The sequence below is a fragment of the Passer montanus genome, unplaced genomic scaffold, assembly GCF_014805655.1.
Source record: "Passer montanus isolate IOZ18808 unplaced genomic scaffold, ASM1480565v1 scaffold6, whole genome shotgun sequence".
NCBI lineage: Eukaryota > Metazoa > Chordata > Aves > Passeriformes > Passeridae > Passer > Passer montanus.
This window is the reverse complement of record NW_024371037.1, coordinates 16,573,953-16,593,118: the sequence shown is the minus strand read 5'-3', so window position 1 is coordinate 16,593,118 and position 19,166 is coordinate 16,573,953. Positions and strand designations below refer to the sequence as shown.

Sequence of the window (19,166 nt, the reverse complement as noted above, 5' to 3'; positions counted from 1 at the left end):
TTCACAAGCCAAGTTCTTTAAAACTCCTCCTGTGGTAGAAACTTTATTCATCTGTCTGGAAGACTGTCCCCATATTTTTTGTGGGTTCAGTATCACTTTCATGAAGATGATTGGCCAGAGTTGTACAGATAATTCTGAATGATAGTTTAAGAAACTTCACACTTATCGTTCTGTGTCTTTATTAGAAATATATAATTCAATAATTCATGGGATTTGCCATTTTCAAAGCCATCTTGTGTCGTATTAATACTGATGTGCTCTTGATGATCAAGATTGGTTTTACACATGTTGTTTCAGATTATAAGTTCCCAATTTGCAGCACAAATGCTATTAATCCCTGATATTCCCTTTCACTACTACATGCTGGTACTATAGCTGGATTCAATTCATCTTTCAATTCTTGTAATCCACAGTGTCTTCTGCTTAATGTAGAAGTTCTGTAGTGACACTGTAGAAAATGCTTTATGTAAAACCAGACAAATTATATCTACCTCATTTCTTTGTCTGGAAAATGAGTTGTGAAAAAGAGCTGTCTGGCATGAGCTGCCTTTGGTAACACTGCTTCAATTTATCCTATGTTCTGTTTACTTCCCTGTCTTTAATTTATCTTTTTCTTCAAAGCTTTCAAAGCCCTTGCAAACTGAAGAGGTCAGACTAATAGGCTTACGCTTGCACAGATCATTTTTGTTCTTGCTTTTAAATATGGGCACTTCAGTTCCCATTCTCCACTAATACTTGATGCTTTCTTTGCCTTAGATTTGGAGGCTTATCTCTGCCACTGCAATGGCCTTTATGAAATCACAGTACACCTAGTGATCAGATCTTAGTGAGACATTTTATTCAAAGCTCATTGCACAGTTATATTTTTTTTTCACAGTTAAGCTTTTGATTGGTTAGTGAGATATGAATAAAGAAAATTTAAATAACCATCTGCAGGCGGATCACATGTAAGATATGAGCAAATACTGCTGCCTTGATGATTAAGTGAATAGCTCATACCTCCTGCAACTTAAAGCTCCCTTAAGCATAGAAACTGGGAGAGAAATAGTTTAAAGTGGCATGATAATATCAGAGAAAATGATGAGAACTGGAGCCTAAGTACCCTCTAATACTGAGCACTTCATGGTCAGAGATTATTTCACAAAGCTGTTGGACATCATTGGGCAGCTTAAAGATATTTTAATGCCTTGGATGTTTAAATATTCCATAATGCTTTATGCTAGTATTTAAAAAGTCAGTGAATAGAATGTGTAGGTTTAATCCTAGATTATTACTTTAAGTTTTATATTTTTGTAAATATGTAGAAATATAGAACCTGACCTCCCAAAAATTAATGGGATTTTATTTCTCCATCCTGAGTAACGTGTCAGCATTAGTGTTCGTCAGGTGAACATTCTTTTGCTGGTCCTTACGAAATGACCAAGAAAGCAATTTAGTCAGTTAAATTCATCTGTATTATTTGAATTGAAGATGGCTAGAAGGGCTGTGCATTTCTTGTTTACAATTTCTTTGCTTTTTTATTGCTTTCAATTAGGTGGTGTGTTGGAAAATTAATGAAGATGAAAATTACTATCAACTGTGTGCACAAAGAACTGGGGTTAATTTGGAAACAGGGGACATTAACACTGATAGCAGTTTAGAGAGAAGACCAGTATCACAACCATACATCAGCTTTTGGAAGAAATAAGTTCTTTCCATCATCTCAGTGTTTCTAGCTGGGAGATGGAATGCAGCTAGGTGCCTAAAGCATTTTAAACCTCTGGCAATTTGAGCATTCATGCTTATCAGATTTTGGAAACAATAATATATATGTAAATTTCTCATCCAAGTGCTGTGAGACTGTTGGCAAATGTAATTACCTGTATGTGCATCTGTCTGCAGTTTCCCTCTGCTGGGAAACTAATTGAAGTAAGCAAAAAAGAATTTTTTTTTGTTTATTGCATGTTTTCATATATTCCATAACTTTTTATTTTTCAGATATTTGAGACATTTTCTTTTCTTGGAACTGTCTCTTATAAAAGCTTGCTTACTAATCTGTTTCCAAGAACTCATGTGTACATACATTTCAGTATGTTCTTAAATTTAAGTATGTGCTTAAGTTACACTGATTTAAATAAAAGAAAAATAGGAGCATACATATCAATCATATGCTATAGGACTTCTGTCAAGATTTAATGTGCCTCAAAGTCCTAAGTTTTAGCACAGTAGCGTTTCAAAAGCCCTCTTTATGGCATTAAAGCATCAAAATCTTCAGTCTGCTTCCACTGCTACCCTTAACAAAGTAACAGTGACAAGACTGGTGTATCCATCTGCCCAGAGTGCTTTAACTATTTCTGAATGTTTTCTTAGTAGTGAGGCTAAGCTCTCTATGACTACTTATTCTGGCTATTGAAATATTCACACTGTTAAACAACTTTTTTTAGAAAAAACCCAACAAACCCACACCTTTTGCTTTGTATGCAGGGATTTCCATCATCTCCTGTGTGACACTAGTGTGCATTGCTAGGCTGAATGCTTATTCCCTTTCTTTCATTGCCCACCTGCATCAAAGAAAGTGGCTTATGAGAATGTGCTCATGTCTGTTCCCCAGCTTCCTTTTGGAATCAGAGTGCACTTTGTGTCTGTTACAGGCTGTGTTGTATGAAGCAGAAGGAAGATTGATTTTCACGAGCTACCTTGTACCTGAAGTAATGAAAGTGGCAAATTACTTGTTCCCTGAGCAAACATGACACGAATGTCATAGAGGGAATTTATATATATGCAAATACATAGGGGTCACATTGGTGTAATTTTTACAAAGTGACCTTATTCACCAGGGGGCCATTTTTAAATCTGCATTTGTCTACATGGGAAAGGCTGAATGAAACTGCAAATACCTGCATTGTGTGGGATGTAGCAACTAACACAACTAATAATAATGTACGATTCAACACAGTAGAGAAGATAATTTAAATGGCTGCATTGTTTCTGTACAAGAGACTTGGGGTCTCTAGTGATTTCTACTACTCATTTAGGCTTTTTCTGAAGTAGCAAATAAAATATTTGTCATACAAAGAAAACTAAGAGGATGTGGGACTAATTTTCTATAAGATTTTTGTCTCAAGCATTTTGTCATGATTCAGTAGAGAAATAGGCTTGTCTCTCTTTGTGAACACTTGCATTCACAGGATCTGTGCATTTGCAAAAGGCAAATGAACCTTACTGACAGTGAAACTTCCCACATATGTAAAGCAGGAACAAATGAACTTTAAACAACTTCAGAGAATCTGTTTTATGTAAAGAAGAGAAAAATAAGGAGCAACAGAGAAGAATGCTGTTACTTGGTAGGAAACATGACAATTTTACTTGTGTATAAGTTATTAAAGGAAGAGTAAAAGCTATTTTTTCCTTTCAGTTTTTACTCCTCAACAACAAAGATAACATGAGTTTGTACTTCACCTAAAATCAGAAAGCAAGTCTTCTGGTCATGCAATGTAAGATAATTCCCACGTGATTCTCCTTTAATTCTGAGCTATTGGCAAGGTGGCTGATCTCAAGTCCAGAAACAAAGAAGGAAGAAAGTAGAAATACAAAAGCTTATGGATGCTACATTGAAAATACACATCTGTGCATGGCATTTTCAGTACAGCTGAGTGGTTGGACCCCATCTGCTGTTGAAAATGGGCTGACAGCGAGGTGCAGCAGTGACAAGGAGAGCCTGTGCAACACTGGAGTGTATTCACAGTTTGCTGTTGTTGAGCCACAGAGGGCAGGGGGAGGAATTCTGCTGATGTGGCAGCTTGTGAAACTCCTCTGCAGCATCAGATATGGTTTCTCCCTGAGAAAAAAAGTCCTGCAGTTTTTTTGTCACTAATCACCAGAAGAGTCTATTCTTGAGTTCATGATACCAGACTGGTGTTGGTCTCATGGAGTGTGCTTCAAGCAAAAGAAATCTTAGGGAGCAAAAGTAACAAATCCTGTGAATGAATCCTTGTGTTATGGTGTCAGTGAAGAGCCAGGCATAACAGAGCCATCTCACACTCAGCCACTGCCTGTTTGAATTGTGTGGGTGACATCTTTTTGTTATATTTTGAAAGCATTCCTGAACCACAAAAGGATCTATCTTTCTTTTTTCTTGCTTCAGAGCACATTGAAAAATGTACTCAAACATGGTAGACTTTCATATCCTCTTTTGTGTGAAAGTGCAGAGAATTTCTTGGGTTCATTTCCAGTATCTTAGGTTAGAAACTGAAGGAAATTGTTACACATAAAGCTCATGTGTAAAATTGATTTTCACATGTAGGTGTTTCCTATAGAATGGCTATTCTCTGTTTTGATCAGCTTTGTCTTATGTGGCATTATTGAAGGCTGGATGGATCACAGTGAGGGAGAGGTTCTGAAGAAAAGAAAGTAAATAAAATAATGTCTCAAAAATAAAACTATTCAGGTTAATATCTCTAGTTTGTCTGTGGAGCTCTGCATCACTTCTAGTAAAAGCAGACATAATTTCAGAGCTTATTTTTCCTACTTATCGCAGCCAGTTATGTAGTGTAATAACAGTACTGAAATGGACTCAATTTTATTTCCTGGATGCACTTGCCTGACATAGATCAGGGTTGCAGGAGGCTAATAGTTATCTCAGAGCTGAGGTCAAATACTACCAAGTCCCAGTGTTTTCTCAGTGCCCTATCGTGGGCTGTTTTGCAAATCCATAACAAAATAACCAGCATCAGGGTTTCAGAGCCCGGGTGATAATGCATGCAGTGAGATACTGGGCATATCTCATGGCATCTCTGTCCTCTCCTTCTTTTCTAGCTCCTGACTCACTTTGTCAATGATGTGCATCCATCCCAACCTCTCAGCTTCTTGGACTACAAACCCTTCATTTTTTGTTTCTAGGGCTGTGTTGCTACAATGTGGTCCTTGTGTGTAGCAGTACTGCTCGGAGCAGAGAGCTTCACATCTTTGTGCTCATGCAGCCTCTTGTCTGTCCTTGGACTGACCACTGAGGGTGACAATGCACACCATCACACTCTGGGTCTGGGGTTGTATAGCATAATTGCTTTGAAGGTTAACATCATCTTTGAGATTTTTCTATTTGAACAGCTGAATGTTATGAATGTTTTAACTGATCAGGGTTTTTTCCGTAGTTCTTCTGGTGGTCTCTGAACTATTAGTCCCAAACTGCTCCTTGCACTGATTTTTCTGTTAATTATGTTTATTATGAGACTATTATTAGACACAGTTCAGATTTTTGTCCTTCTAAAGGTGAATAACACTAATAACTAATGCAGAAAAATGTGATAAGCTTGTGGTGCAGAAAGTGGTGAATAATTTTTCTCATGATTGGGAAATCTAGCAATGGCAATGAGCCCAGATTTTCTGTGTCAAAGCTGAAACCCTTCCCTGACTTTGCAGTCTCACTCAGTGCAAGCTTACTCCTTTTTGGTGTGCTCAGCTGTGTGCAGGGATTTGCATCTTCACTCTGCCATGCATCCTGAGGGCCACTGTTCTCAGGCAGAGAGGTTGTTTTTTTCTCTTTCCCTGCCACTACTGTTTTTCCTGATGCATTTGCATTTTCTGATGTGCATTTGCTGCCAGTCTCACAGCACAGTGAGGGAGTCTGGCATCAGCAGAATACAGGAAGAAACTGTATTAGATTCAATCTTGCTTTAATGGTGCAAGTCCCACTGGGTTTTGAGCAATGTTATGTAGGTGAGGCAGAAAGATTTGATTTTAATGAGAGATGACTTGGCACCAGGAGCATAACAGGTGCAATATGAGAATCTAGAGTGAAAGAGTTAATTCATATTCTTTTCACAGAGATAGCTGTGAAAGAGCATATGCTGAATGTGCATTCTAGTCTCATTTTTTTCTTATTATTTACAATGACAAATAATGTATTTCCCTTTAGCTTTGAGGGGTTCATAAACCTGGAGCTGATGATGAATATGCAGTTTACACTCCAAAGGCACTGGAAGCAGTGCAAGAAGGCAGACCTTAGAGTGGTTCACAGCACACTGCGATCTCTGCTGTGATTATTAATCAGTCAGGCTTTCAGGGGCACACGCACCATCCTGGCTACAGCACTTTCTCACTCCTCTCTCCTTTTGCTTGATAAACGTGATATCTAAACCTCTGGGAAACACATAATAAATGTGTGACTTCTGTAAAAGGAAGCTCAGCACTGTTTGCTCTGAATTCATGTTTGAAAGGGTTTGGTGCACTCTTCAGTGGGTTGTTAGTTTCAGTCATGTTTTCTTACACACAGCCTGCTCATCAATCTCCTGGAGAGCAAAATTGGCCATTCTGGGGGAAGTGGTCTGGTTTCAAGTCTGGAAGTCATAAGTGTAGTTGTGGGGTGTGTGTTGCCTTATCAGCTTGTGGTGTTATATTTGAAAGAAATTTGCTGAAAGGAGAGGAATTGTTTTGAAGAAGTGGAAAATGATTTAGGACTTTCAACATATTACTGGTTAAATCTGTATTAAAGCAGTCTGCCTTTCAGAGTTGTGGTTGCCCAGGATAGCACTGTACACAAGCAGAGGAGAAGAGGTACACATGAATTCCTTTGGGTTTCTTGTGAACACAATAGGAGACAAATGTGCAATCATAATCAAGTAATGCATTTTTTTCTGCTCATAAAAACAACCTAATTCCAGGCATTACAAAACAGCAACAACTTTGTTCAAGTGATCAAATTTTCAGCTTTTTTGTATAAGTGGTTTGAAATAGTTGTCATTGTTCTGTTGACCTATCAGCAGAAACATGACCATTGTGTAGAGCTGTTTCATAGCCAGCTCCCTAGGATTCTTCCACAGGGAGGAAGTGAGAGAAGGACTCATTACTGTACCTCTTGCCACTCTCTGCACAACTGTAATCCTTAAGCACTAGAACCTACATGCTTGAAGTTGTCTTTTTGGCAGGTGGAGGGGTATTTTTACTTTGGAGGAGTTTAGTGAGAAATAAGTCATGTGTTATCTTGTGCTTGAACCACTCTGGTGGCTCGCTGTCACAGTGAAACCATCACTGAGTGAGATGAGGGGAGCTCTGTGCAATTTCCCTTGGTGCAGTAAATCAGATATTTTCATTACCCAAAGGTAGTGAGGAGAGAGGGTACTGAACCTGCCCTGCTCTACTTCATATTTCCAAACCCCTCAAATCTTCCTAACAGGATTTCTCTGCAGGAGGACCGGGACATGAACTGAAGGTCTATTCAAATCTGTTATTGCCTTAGGACTTGTGGGCAAAATCCAAAAAGAGCTGCAATCCCAAAAGTTAAAAACACCACTGTATGATCAGAGACAGATGCACAACCATGACTGGCTGCAGATGCAGTAGTGGAACTGCTCAGTTTATCAAAACCCGCTCAGGGATGCATGGGTTCATCCTTCTTGCCAGCTTTGGAGTCTGCTGTGGTTATGAACACTCTTTGTGCCCTGAGAGAAATGATGATGCTGCTGAATTCTCCTGGTACTGATGGGTGGAGGAGTGCTGTCAGACCAGGGTGGGAGGTTATGTTGCTACTTTATGTACCTCATTTAGAGTTCAGCAGAATTCAAGACTAAGATTGTGAGCTGGACATTTATAAAAACTTAGTCAATTCTCCTTAAATTAAGAAAAATATGTCTTTTTAAGAAATCTTAAGATAAATATTTAATTTTGTGTATTTTTCTTTTCAGGATGAATAAGAGATACTTACAGAAAGCAACAAAAGGAAAACTGCTAATAATAATATTTGTCGTAACACTGTGGGGGAAATTAGCATCTGGGGCAAATCATCATAAAGGTAAGAAATTCTGTTCTGTTCTATCATACTGTTGTGTCTGTGGCCTCCATCAACAAATTCAGAAGAGTCTGATCTATGTGACCTTTTCTCCTCATGTGTACTTGTGTCTTGTGATACTGGTTCACTAATCAGCATTTCACTAAATGCTAAAAAAGAGGAATAAAAAAAAAATTATTGACTACATTTTATCTCACAAAAATAGTTATCAGCAGATATATATGATGCAAATTAGTTCCTGGAATGAACCCTAGAAAGAAGCAATTTTTAGTAGCTTATATGATGCTTCTGTGTGCAGTTTTCTACCAAGATTAACCTCATGGATAATGTATATTGAATGACACTGTTTCATCATCCAAAAAAGACTGCCACTTTGCAGTATTGTCTGGTTTCTATGCTTTCCTCCTAACACCTGAGCAGGAACTTTTTGTGACAATGTGAGATTTGTTTTCTCTTGGTCATTCCAGCCCTCAATATGTATGTATACATACCAGCATAAGCTGTGATGCATTATTTAATATTGCAAAAAGGTCTTTCTTTTGCATGTGTGCTTCTGTTTACCCTAACACAAGGAACAAGCTCTCCAGATTCACAAACTAATGCCTTCTTATAGGCTAATAGGACTTGTGATCTGCAGTATAACAGGATTTTGAACTCCATTTCTCATTGTCATATAGTGTCTGTTGGCTGTTTATCTGCTTATACAAGATCAGAATAAACTCTAACAATGTGGGTAAAGCAGGCTAAGGAGTTAAACCCAGAGGAAGGATTCCAAAAAACCCCAGTTAATTAATTTCTCTGGTTCCATGTACATTTTACAATGTTCACTCTAATGATAGGATTTTATGAGCAGGTATTTTTATATATCAAGCTGCTTGATATTTTTCAGTTGTGTGAAGATACCTTTCTTCAAAATGACCCACTGATTAAGGACTTCAGGATGCAGAGACACTTACGCAGTCTTATACAGTTTGCAATTCGACTGCAGACAAAACAGTCTGATGTGGTCCAGCAGGCCACCAGCTGGGCATCATGCCAGACAAGAACTGTGCTGATACCCTTTCCTCAGCCTTGTTCCCCCTCAAACCAGAATACAGATTCCTGCTGTGGCTTCCCAATTTAGTTGTCTATTGGAAAAGGGCCAAGATATCCTGCATATAGCCTGCATTCAGAGTTCTTTTGCTTTGGTTATTTCTCTTAAAACATGCAAAAAGCCAATATCCAGACCATTTTGATTCTATGAGCAAGGGCTGGTCAAGCTGTGTTTGCTTCTGTGGAATTCAAACTTCAAGTTATGCTTGCTGTACTTTTTGGAAAACTGACGAGTAAAACCTATAACCATGTATTTCATAGAAACAAATTATAACCATAAGGACTATTTTGGGATTTAGTGTTTCATAATTGAGAAAAATAACATCCACCACTAATTGTAGCTTAGCTGTATGAGGGAAACCCCAGCAGAACTATACATTGATTATCTGGACAGTGTTTGTTGTTTAAACCTCAGCCTTAGAGCAGAGAGAACTTAAGGAATATTTATTTTTTTTTTAGATAAAAAAGTGCATGGCCCCCCTTAAAAATGAGATTATAATCTGTAGGGTCTTCTTTATATTCCTGCAAGCTAACAAAATGCTCCTTTTTCATTAATTTGTGTCTTTTCATGGCTTTAACAAAATATATAATAATGAAAAAATAATAATGAGAAGCATGACTTGAGTATTTAATTTGGGAAAAAAATTTGGAAAAGCATCTACTTTACCTGTTTAATTTCTTTTGGAAATAAAAAAATATTCAGAAACATTTTGGCTTGTGGATTTAGTAAATCAGCTGCACTCACTATACTGGGGATTTTTTTAAAAAAAGCAAAACTCAGAGTTATGCAGCTCAATTACCATTGATTTCCAAAGGTACTGGGAATTTGAATTCCCATTGTATCATAGAAAATCTTCCCCCTGCTCTCATGCTCTCATGGCAAAAATGGAGCCAAGGTACATTGAAGGAGAAGTTGATGCTGTTCACCTTTGCATGGAGTTTCCAAATACTGAGTAACATGTGAGTTTTTTCAACACTAATTATCCCTAGCATCATTAATCTTCATTTATAGAAGTCCTTACTAACATATTGACATGACAAACCCTTAATGACTTTGAAGGAGCCCCTACAATTCCAAAAATCAATAATCTGCATCTGAAAAAAATCTTTATTTCCTATTGACTTACTCATATTATTCACCAGTTGCACTAACTTTCAAACCAATCTCTTTTTCAGAAAGCTATTGTTAAAGAAAAGAAAAAGTACAAGAAGAAAAAGATCATCAGTGTGTGAAAAATTGTTTAATGAGCATTCTGCTCTCCAGGCAGACTTCAGGAGGAATATAAACAGATAACTCTGACAGGCTATGAGTAGGCTTGTTGCATTTATTTCTGGGATGTGGCACAAATGAAAACTTCCAAGTCAGCAGCAAGAAAAATAGAGGTCAAGGCAGGGCATGGGAAACAAGGCTCTGAGGACCAATTGAGCAACAGGGTTACAAGCTGGGATTTCAGATTACATCTTTTCAGTGTGATGTGTGCGGGTGCCAAATCCACCCCTCTTTCTCTTGAAAGTCTGGTTTGAAGACACTTCTGCTCCCATTATCTTGACTGATGGTTGGAGTTTCATCATTCTGGACAGTAAGTCCAAGAGCTAAGAATGTTAAACAGTGTTTAAAACAACACAAATCTTATTCTTTTACTGCACACAGGATTATGAGTTTTTCAGTGTGATTCCAGGATATGCACATGCTTATATTCCATTTATCCTGTCTTCTGTAAAAAAACCCAGTAACTTTGCTATTTTTCCATTTTGCTGTGGAACCTGATACCATGGTGATGGGTGCCTTACCCAAGCATGTGCACCTGAGAATCAGCTTGCAGTACCAGAAGCATTTGTGCTGAAGTGGCTGCATAGAGGAGAGAGGCATATCAATCTCCAAAAGGACATTGTCAAGTGTATGAGTCAAAAAACTGATAAAGACTAATCCTGGTCCTCCTACACATTGCTAGCCCTTGGAAAACAAACAAACCTGTACAAACATACAGTGTTTGCTGGCAGATATGGCAGGCAGGCATCAGTTCAGCATCACTGCCTTTTTGCTATTTCTGTCATAGGGAGCATGAATTGATTTGATGACCATTGTATCACAGCCCATGTTTAACGTGTCAAGTGTTGAACTGGTCCTTTGGAGAAAAAAATGTACCGATACCCCATTACAAGCACTCCTTGCTAGAGAAGACACTACTGTGGCATAAAATTTCTACCCTAAAATTAAAAACTATTTCAAGATACATAAATTTGTGAACTTTTTGATCACTAAGGTTTTTTAAAATTGATAATGCAATAAAATATTCTAATTAAATGAAGAGTGCTTTTGAATCTAAGTATAGTTTAATATTTCTCAAAATGTAAAACAATAAGTTTAGCATTGGTTTTAAATCCTGGAAAAAATAAGAAGTAACTTAAAAATATGGCTAATGATGAATGCTTACATGCCAAAAGGAATTTGTTACAGAACCAGAAAACACTCTAGGTAGATAAGTAGGTAGATAAGTAATTGAGTCTTTTTTATCATGAAAAGTCACAATAATTTATTTTCATTTAAAAAAGTCACTCAAAAGCTGGACTTGTTAATCTGATGCCTATTATATAGATACACTAAACTATCATATGAGATGCAGAATTGCTGCTCCTACTTGTCTGTGAATTTGCACTGAATTAGAAGTCTGAGGGAATATCTTTCTATTCACAAGGAGATAATGCAGAGGAGGAGCTGTTCCCAAATCCATCTGAATGAAGGAGCCCCTAAAGCTGATGGTTAAGTCACCCTTCTTGGATAAGTCTGCCTTTCTCAGCTGCCTTGCTGAGGCAGGAGCACTGCTGGCACCAGTGCTGCGATGCAGCCTGTGCCAAATGTGCCCGGATTTGGGAAACTATGAGAAAGTGAGAAGCAAGAAGCTACATTCCTAATGTTTTGGGACTCTGTCTAGTTAAGACTAGAGAATAGTCCCAAAGCTTACATAGGACATCTCTGAAGTATTCAGTATTTCTGTAAAAATACCTTCATCATGAGGTTATAGTGGTTTAGTATGGGTTTACATTTGTCCTTTCTATTGAGGATTTTATATTGTGTAGAAGACAGCATTCATAACACATAAATAGAGGGCATTTGTATTCAATTTAAAAACAGAAAGTAGCCTCAGTGCAGAATACAGAAACCAGATATAAGATATTTCTTCCACCTAAGTAACCACTAGAGAGCTACATGCTCCCTCTTGTTTTCCTTCCAGTGAGCTGAGTGAGCCCGATTGGAGGTAATGCCATTTTTTGGGAATATAAGATATGTGGTTTGAGGTATGGAGGGCACCAAATTCAGGACTCCCAGTTCCACTGTGGGGGATCTATTATAAGGGGTAAGCAGATGCAGTATTGTTTTTTCCTCAGTTTGCACTTTTTTGAAGTACCTATACTGTAACATTTGTTGAGGGATCTGACCCTGCTATAAATTCACCTTCTGGTTGTGTGGACCTGTCAAAGGACAAAAGAGTTGTTCTGCATATTCCCAGGTTCTTTACTGGAGTTAGAAAATAAAATGTCCAATATTTAAATGAGAGAAGTTGCAGGCATGAAGAGGAATGTGGTGGATGCCTTAGGAGCTGCCAGGTGAGGCTGGAAACTGGTGGGTACAGTCTGTCAAAATATTAGATGGACACATCCGCTCATGTATTATTTTTGTATCAGTCCTGCTTCATTCAAAAATTCTTTTGTCATATTCGCTGTCTCAAACATGGACCATCTTATCTCTTGTAGAAGTTTGGCGCAGAGATAAATTCTTTTAAATGAGAGTGCTTTGTGTGCAGCTTTCACTAACCTAATTCTAAGTGTAATTAATGTTTAAATATAGAAACAAAGGAAGATGATAGTTATTTTAGCAGGCATAGGGAAGAAAGATATTAGATGTTCTTATCTAGCTTTAGCCTGATTTGGAAGTTTCAGTCATCAGGATCAGAACCTAATACAAAAATTGCCATTTCCTTGAAGATAAAATAGAACAGTCAGTCAAAAACTTTTGTATCAGTATCTGTCACTGCAATCTAAAATGTTAATACCATATCTGTTAGAATTCAGGAGATAACATTCCTTGACCATCTGCCAGGATCTGAAGGGAAAAAGAATCTCTTATTGTTAAGGTGCCAGTAGTTCTGATGTTCACTAGGACATAGGTGAAGAAATCTTTGCAATAGCAGAGTTGTGCCTATTTCTTCCCTATACTGCCAGCTCCATCACAACAAAAGTCTGCCTTCATTTTTTCCCCATTCCCACCATCACCTTGGCTGTGAATCTTGTCTGTCCTTGAAGCAGCCATGGAGGGACAAGTTCCAGGGTTGCAATGATGCAGCATGCATTTTCCCTTATACTGATCACTTAAAAATATTTCTATTTATATTTGGCAAATAGTAGGGCTTTCTATTTATATTTGACAAGTAGTATACATACAAGTAGTGTGAGGTTTTTCTGAGAAAAGGAAAAGGACAGGATTTTTTTTTTTGGGCCTGGTCTTCTAATCCCTATGCCAAATTTTTTATTAACTTGCCACAAGTAAGTACCCAGGGTAATTTTCTTAAATATATTCAGATTTTTATATTGTAGAGTAAAGAAGATGATTGTAAAAAATGTTACATTCTTGTAAAAGGTATATTTTACAAGTTTACAAGGTAGATTTTACAGTTTCAAATTCCAAACTTTTTAATATCTTCATTTATAGTAATGCTATCTTCCTTTAGATAACTGTCCTACCAATCAAATGTTTCTTTAGCCAACTTCTGTTTCAGAAGATTAAAATTTCCTATACTTCTTTGTAAGGAAAATATTGTAAGGTCTTAGGACTGAAAAAAACAATGATAATATGCTTATTCTTCTGTTACTTGTTCCTATCATAAGTAAATGTTGACATGTCCCTAATACTGGAATCAGATCCACTTTTCCAGCTTTATATTCTTGGTCTCAAATTCCTCCAGTAGAGTCATGTACTGAGTAATACATTCTGCTAGATTTCTTTATTCTTATGCCTAGGAAAACAGAGCGTTTACATTTGCATGCCACCGTTTTTACTAAAATCATAAAAATAGCATGAAATAAACTGTTGCACAGTTTATTTGCACAGTTTTTGTTGATCTCTTGGATCTGTTGATCAGAATTTTTATTTTTGTGTTAACTTTTTAAGTGCTCAAAAATGCAGCATATAGTAATGTATATTTTTGTTAGCCATTCCATATTTAAAATATTATTTTCTGGGCTTGCAGTTATAGTCTGAATTTTTCATTTTCCTAAATCTATATCATATCATAGAGAATGTCTTAAATAAAGATGTTAGATGCAGCTGTGATCAGGAAGGAAGAGAAGGACTGTTTAGTGACCTGGAGACACCAGTCATACATCCTGGAGCAGGATGCTGTGCCACAGCAAGCCATGGCATTGCTGCAGTTGCCTGTGCCCACTCTCCAGAACCTTTCCTCTTTCTGAAAACAATTTTACTCATTGACTGTGCTGGCTGCACTGTCTTTATGAGGATCCATCCAGTACAGATATGTACTATAGGAGTTGTAAACAGGACAGTTGTTACAAAATTTTAAAAGTAAATATCAGATGAGTTTACACAAGTAAACCTTTTGAGGAAATGTTATTTTTCTGTCTCTATATAAATACTTAATTCTGGTAACAAAAGTTTGCTGAGTTACTCGGAGGATGGGAATCCTTATGTGCAGGAAAGGTCTGCATGTACTTGTGGTTGAAGTTTCCAGCCTTGGAATTGGACATGAACTGTAGAAGAGGCAGTATTTGGATCTTCTGATGCCTTTGGAGCCAATGGATGGATTATCTTGAGATATATTGGACAGTTGTGACAAATTTATATCCAAGACCCTGAAATCAGCTTTTTGTGGTAGAGAAATCAAGCAGATTTTTCTCCACTAGTATGACAATTTATTTTTTTTCCTGTCTTTTTTCCTTGAAAAAATACATCTGGGACTATCCAACAAGAATATAATTGAAAAGAAAATCTGACTAGTTTAAAGCTTCCTTTACATTATATTTTCTCAAAATTTAATATTTTAAGATAATATAATTTTTATAAATCAAATATAATGAGTCAATATCATGTTATAATTGCAGTCTGAGCCTTAACAGTATGTGTGTGGAACTTGATGATCTTTAAGGTCCCTTACACCACAAACCACATGTGTAAAACTACTGTAGTGTCAGGATTAAAACCAATTCTATCTTCAAAGTCAACATCAGCTTTCCTGTATGGAGAACACATATATATTGTGTAGTGCCAATATTAAGTTTTTTGCACTGTTCCTTAGACTTTCCAATACACATTCCACGCAATCAACAATTACTGTCCCATATGTGTGCTGGTGCCTACTGCATACCCCATAATCCATCTCAAAGGATGTCACACACTCAGATTGATTGGTTTGTGCCTGAAAAAGCACATCCCATGTAGAGATTATTTCTCTAACATTCAGGGCATATGTTAATCTGATTTTCATCTGTATTAATTTTCTGCTGCTGATGTATAAAGACTGTGCCCTTCTCTCTTGACACTCTTCACTTAATTTACTCAACAACAGTGTTAGTAATTGCTTGTTCAGTGTCATATTTAGAACAGCTGTTCTTTCGTCATACAGGTGCCAAGAAAACATTCAGAAGAAGTCAGCTGTTCTGGGAAGTATCCATAGAATAATGTTTTTCTTGTTTTGGTTTGCAGTTTTTAAAGTTTCTTTCTGAACCAAAAATTAAGTTGTGTTTACTGGGAGGCTGAGGGAATTTTATGTTTAAGGCTCACTGGAGCAGTCTTCCTCTGCAATAGAGAGTTAGAATGATAGAATGATAGAATTTTTCAGGTGGGAAAAGGCCTTTGAGGTTGTGAGTCCAGCTATAAAAGACTCGATGCAAATGTGTTAAATTTGTAATCATTTTGGAAGACAATGTATATATGTATGCATGTGGATAGATAAAATGTAGGAGAATAGAGATGGTGAAGGTAATCTCACCCCTAAGGAGTTACAGCTGTGCTAATTATCAAGCATTAAGAACAAGCCTGCCCTTAATAGGCCACAGCTGGATCCAATTAAGAGGGGTATTATAAAAGAGCAGGTTGGGTGGTTGAGATGGAGTTTGTTGGCTGTGCAGAGGAGAAGGAGTCAGTGCTGTGAGGAGCTGGCCATGAGCCATCACTGAGATAGTATGAAACCTTTACAATAAGATGGCAACATATGCATATGTGTGTAAGAGAGACTTGGATGAAAGAGGAAAATGCAAGGTCATCACTGCTGAAATAGCTTATGTGGACCATTTTAGTTTTTTAAGTGCTTATAATTTATTTATAGGAGTTTCACAAAATAGTGGTGATTTTGAAAACTAACTGAAAACTCAGGGAATTTTCCACAACATCTTGTTTCAGGCATCTCTTCTGGATTCTCTGAAACAGCTTTCAGAGCTCATTCCTTTCAAAAAGTGAGAACTCAAGCTTTAAGTGTATGTGTGAATTCTTCCCTGAATTCCTATATAAAATAATTTACAAACTGTTGGACAACTTCTGGAACTTTTGAAAAGTCTCTTAGCAGGAGAACTTGGTTTGGATGTTGTTCCTTCATCTGCCCAAAACTCTTCTCCTGTATCAGGGTCATAATGTCTGAATAAATTTCTAAAGGTCTTATTTTATTTCTAATTTTCAAGTGGAGTCTCATTTTGCTATTCAGAAGCCAGTGAAATCTGGTCTGTGACAGATTTATTTATATCTGTGTATCATTCTGCAAATGTCATTCTGTTGTTTAAAAAAAAGGTTTAGCTGTTAAACCTGGATTTTGTATTTGTTCAATTCCTCCTTGTAGAGCAAAAATACACAGAATCAGAGAATTGTTGTTGTGGGAAGGCAACAATCTCTGAAGATCATTTAGGTTCACCTGGAGCAGGTTACACAGGATTGTGTCCAGGCAGGTCTTGAATGTCTCCAGAGGAGGCAGCTCCACAACCTCTCTGTGCAGCCTGTTCCAATGGTCTGTTACCCTGTTATTATCTGCTTTAATTAAAACTTTTAGAGAGATGCTTCTGCCTGAATTAAGGTGCAAATGAGACCATATGTTTAAGTCAATAATATGGTATTTACCTAACAGTAAATATGAGATAGAGACAGAGACATAGAAAGAAATAGAAAAAGGTGGAGGGGGGTGGGAGAGAAAAATAGTGACAGAGGGATAGATTAAGTAGAAAATGTCACCATTCCATGGTACCTGATGGTGTCCCATTGATCCTCTTTGGTTTTCTTGGTGGTTGGGGTCCCCTAAAACTCCCCTAAAGAGTTCAGTAGCTTAATACATGTTCAGGCAAGGTGGGAACCCTCAGGTGACTCTCCTGGGGGAGACAAGTTTGCCACTGTCTCTTGTAACAGACTCTGGATGTGTTGTGACACTTTGATCATGTGCAGTCCCCTGGTACAAAAAAATCCTTCATAACAATGTCTAAGCCATTTACTGTAACATTTCAGTCTCTCACACACTCTCACAGAAAAGCAGTTATGCATCAGATTCAGACTGAATTTCCTGGTTTTTCTGTTTGTTGCCCCTTGTACTGTTACTGGGCACTACTGAACAGTCTGGCCCCATCCTCTTGGCAGTAGCCCTTAAGATATTTGTGTGCAGGCAGAGAAAGTCTGGAAGAGCTGTTAAATTTGCAAAGAAATAGTAGTGAAATTCTGACCATGCCTTTGGGAGTGTGAAAGTACCATTTAAGTGTGGCCAAGAAAAACCCACTTCTGTACTTAGATGGGAGCAAAACCATGGCATGCTTACTGAGAGATGGAGGCTGGCTTGGGGGTTCAGATGACAGAAAGCAGGAAAATCATAAAAGAGCAGTCTGCCTTGTGCAGCTCTCTTTTACCAGGCTGAGCAAGAATTCTGTCTGTAATGATGAGGAGGCTGAGGCAGGAGCTGCCAAGTCTGTCTTGTTCTTTTTTCCCCATAGATTTGTATAACTCTTGTACTCAAATTGTTCTCAAGTAAATGCAGTAGACTTAGAATTCCATTTTGCAAAATACTTCTGGCTTCAATATCAAGTGCCCTTGGATGACTAAAGTATAAACCTGAATGTGTGTGTTATTTTGGGTGAATGCAGAACTGCAGAAAGGATATACACAATAAAAGTATTCTGTTAAGACCAACACAAATCTTGGGTGCACTGTGCCATTGAATTTTTAGGTGCAAGTTATTAGAATTGCTTCAGCTGAGTCTATGCTCTGGAGCTGTGTGTGAGAGGAGAGCTGTCTGAATTACTGAGAAGGTCAGAATTGTTCTGGATCCAGGTTTTGAACCCAAAGCTGTGTATGTGTTTGATGAATGGGGAGCAAGCATGAACACTTCAGCTTGTAGTTCTATCTCAGTGAATAGAACTGGTCACAGAAAAGACCAAAACCATCATTAGATTCCTTCAGTGAGCTGAAAGACTGAGGAAAAACCAAAATTTTCAAAATCAGACACATAGCAGAAAGTATTGTACCTGTGAAAAACACAATGAAGCTAGTTCTTAAGTAAACAACTTATTTAAAACTTTGTTCAACTTTGTTCTATTATGTAAATACGCTACTGATAGAAAAAATATTACTAGTGCTAAACTTTCATTTAAGATGTGTTGGCATGTGTTAGATTAACTGTGGAAATTTTGTGAAATGGAGCCCAGAAGGTGTGCTAACTGCTACACACCGCAGAGTGGAAAGTAAATATATATCCAGTGAGTGAATATTGAGAAAAGAAGCATCTGGAAGAAATGGGAATTTTGGATTCTTAATTGCCTCATTCACCCCAGAACATCTGCCAGAGATATTAGGACCAAAAATGACTATATCTGAGAGAAGATAAAAGTTTAAATAAGGAAAGAGGAAGAGTAATTTTGTGCCATCTTGTTACACTGCTGCACACTGTGCATATGAAAGCTGTTTAAATATCTTTTTTTCCTGCTAGTTTTGGTTAAAAATTGTCTTAGGAGATTTAAAATACTGTTTTCTCTGACTGATATAATTTTAAATTCTTTTAAAAAAAAACTTGAAAAAGCAAACTAAAAGGATCACTGCATATTTTTGACTATAAAAATGTCATACTCTAGAACAGTTGCTTCTTAGTAGTAGAAGTATGAAAAAATCTTCAGAATCAGTCAGCTATTATTGGAAACAGAAAAGCACAAAAATACTTTAATTAGTTTCAACTACGACCTCCACTGATAGGATATAAACAACTTTTGTTTGTGTTAAAGGCCTTTAGAACTTAAGTGCTTTGTATTTTTTCTGAAAGTGAGAGCAAAACTAAATTAAAAT

General features: G+C 37.3%; 1 protein-coding gene across 4 annotated transcripts in view; it reads left to right on the top strand.

Moving 5' to 3' along the window:
* The window catches only part of TAFA2 (TAFA chemokine like family member 2), a 179,406-nt gene that overhangs the window by 121,948 nt on the left and 38,292 nt on the right, over positions 1-19,166 (top strand). For all 4 annotated transcript variants that reach the window (XR_005629580.1, XR_005629578.1, XR_005629579.1 and 1 more), the window contains exon 2: positions 7,659-7,765. Coding sequence is in view for 1 of the 4 variants with exons in the window: in XM_039726906.1 (XP_039582840.1) it covers positions 7,660-7,765 (106 nt within the window). In the remaining 3 variants the exon portion in view is untranslated. The remainder of the gene's footprint in view (positions 1-7,658; positions 7,766-19,166) is intronic.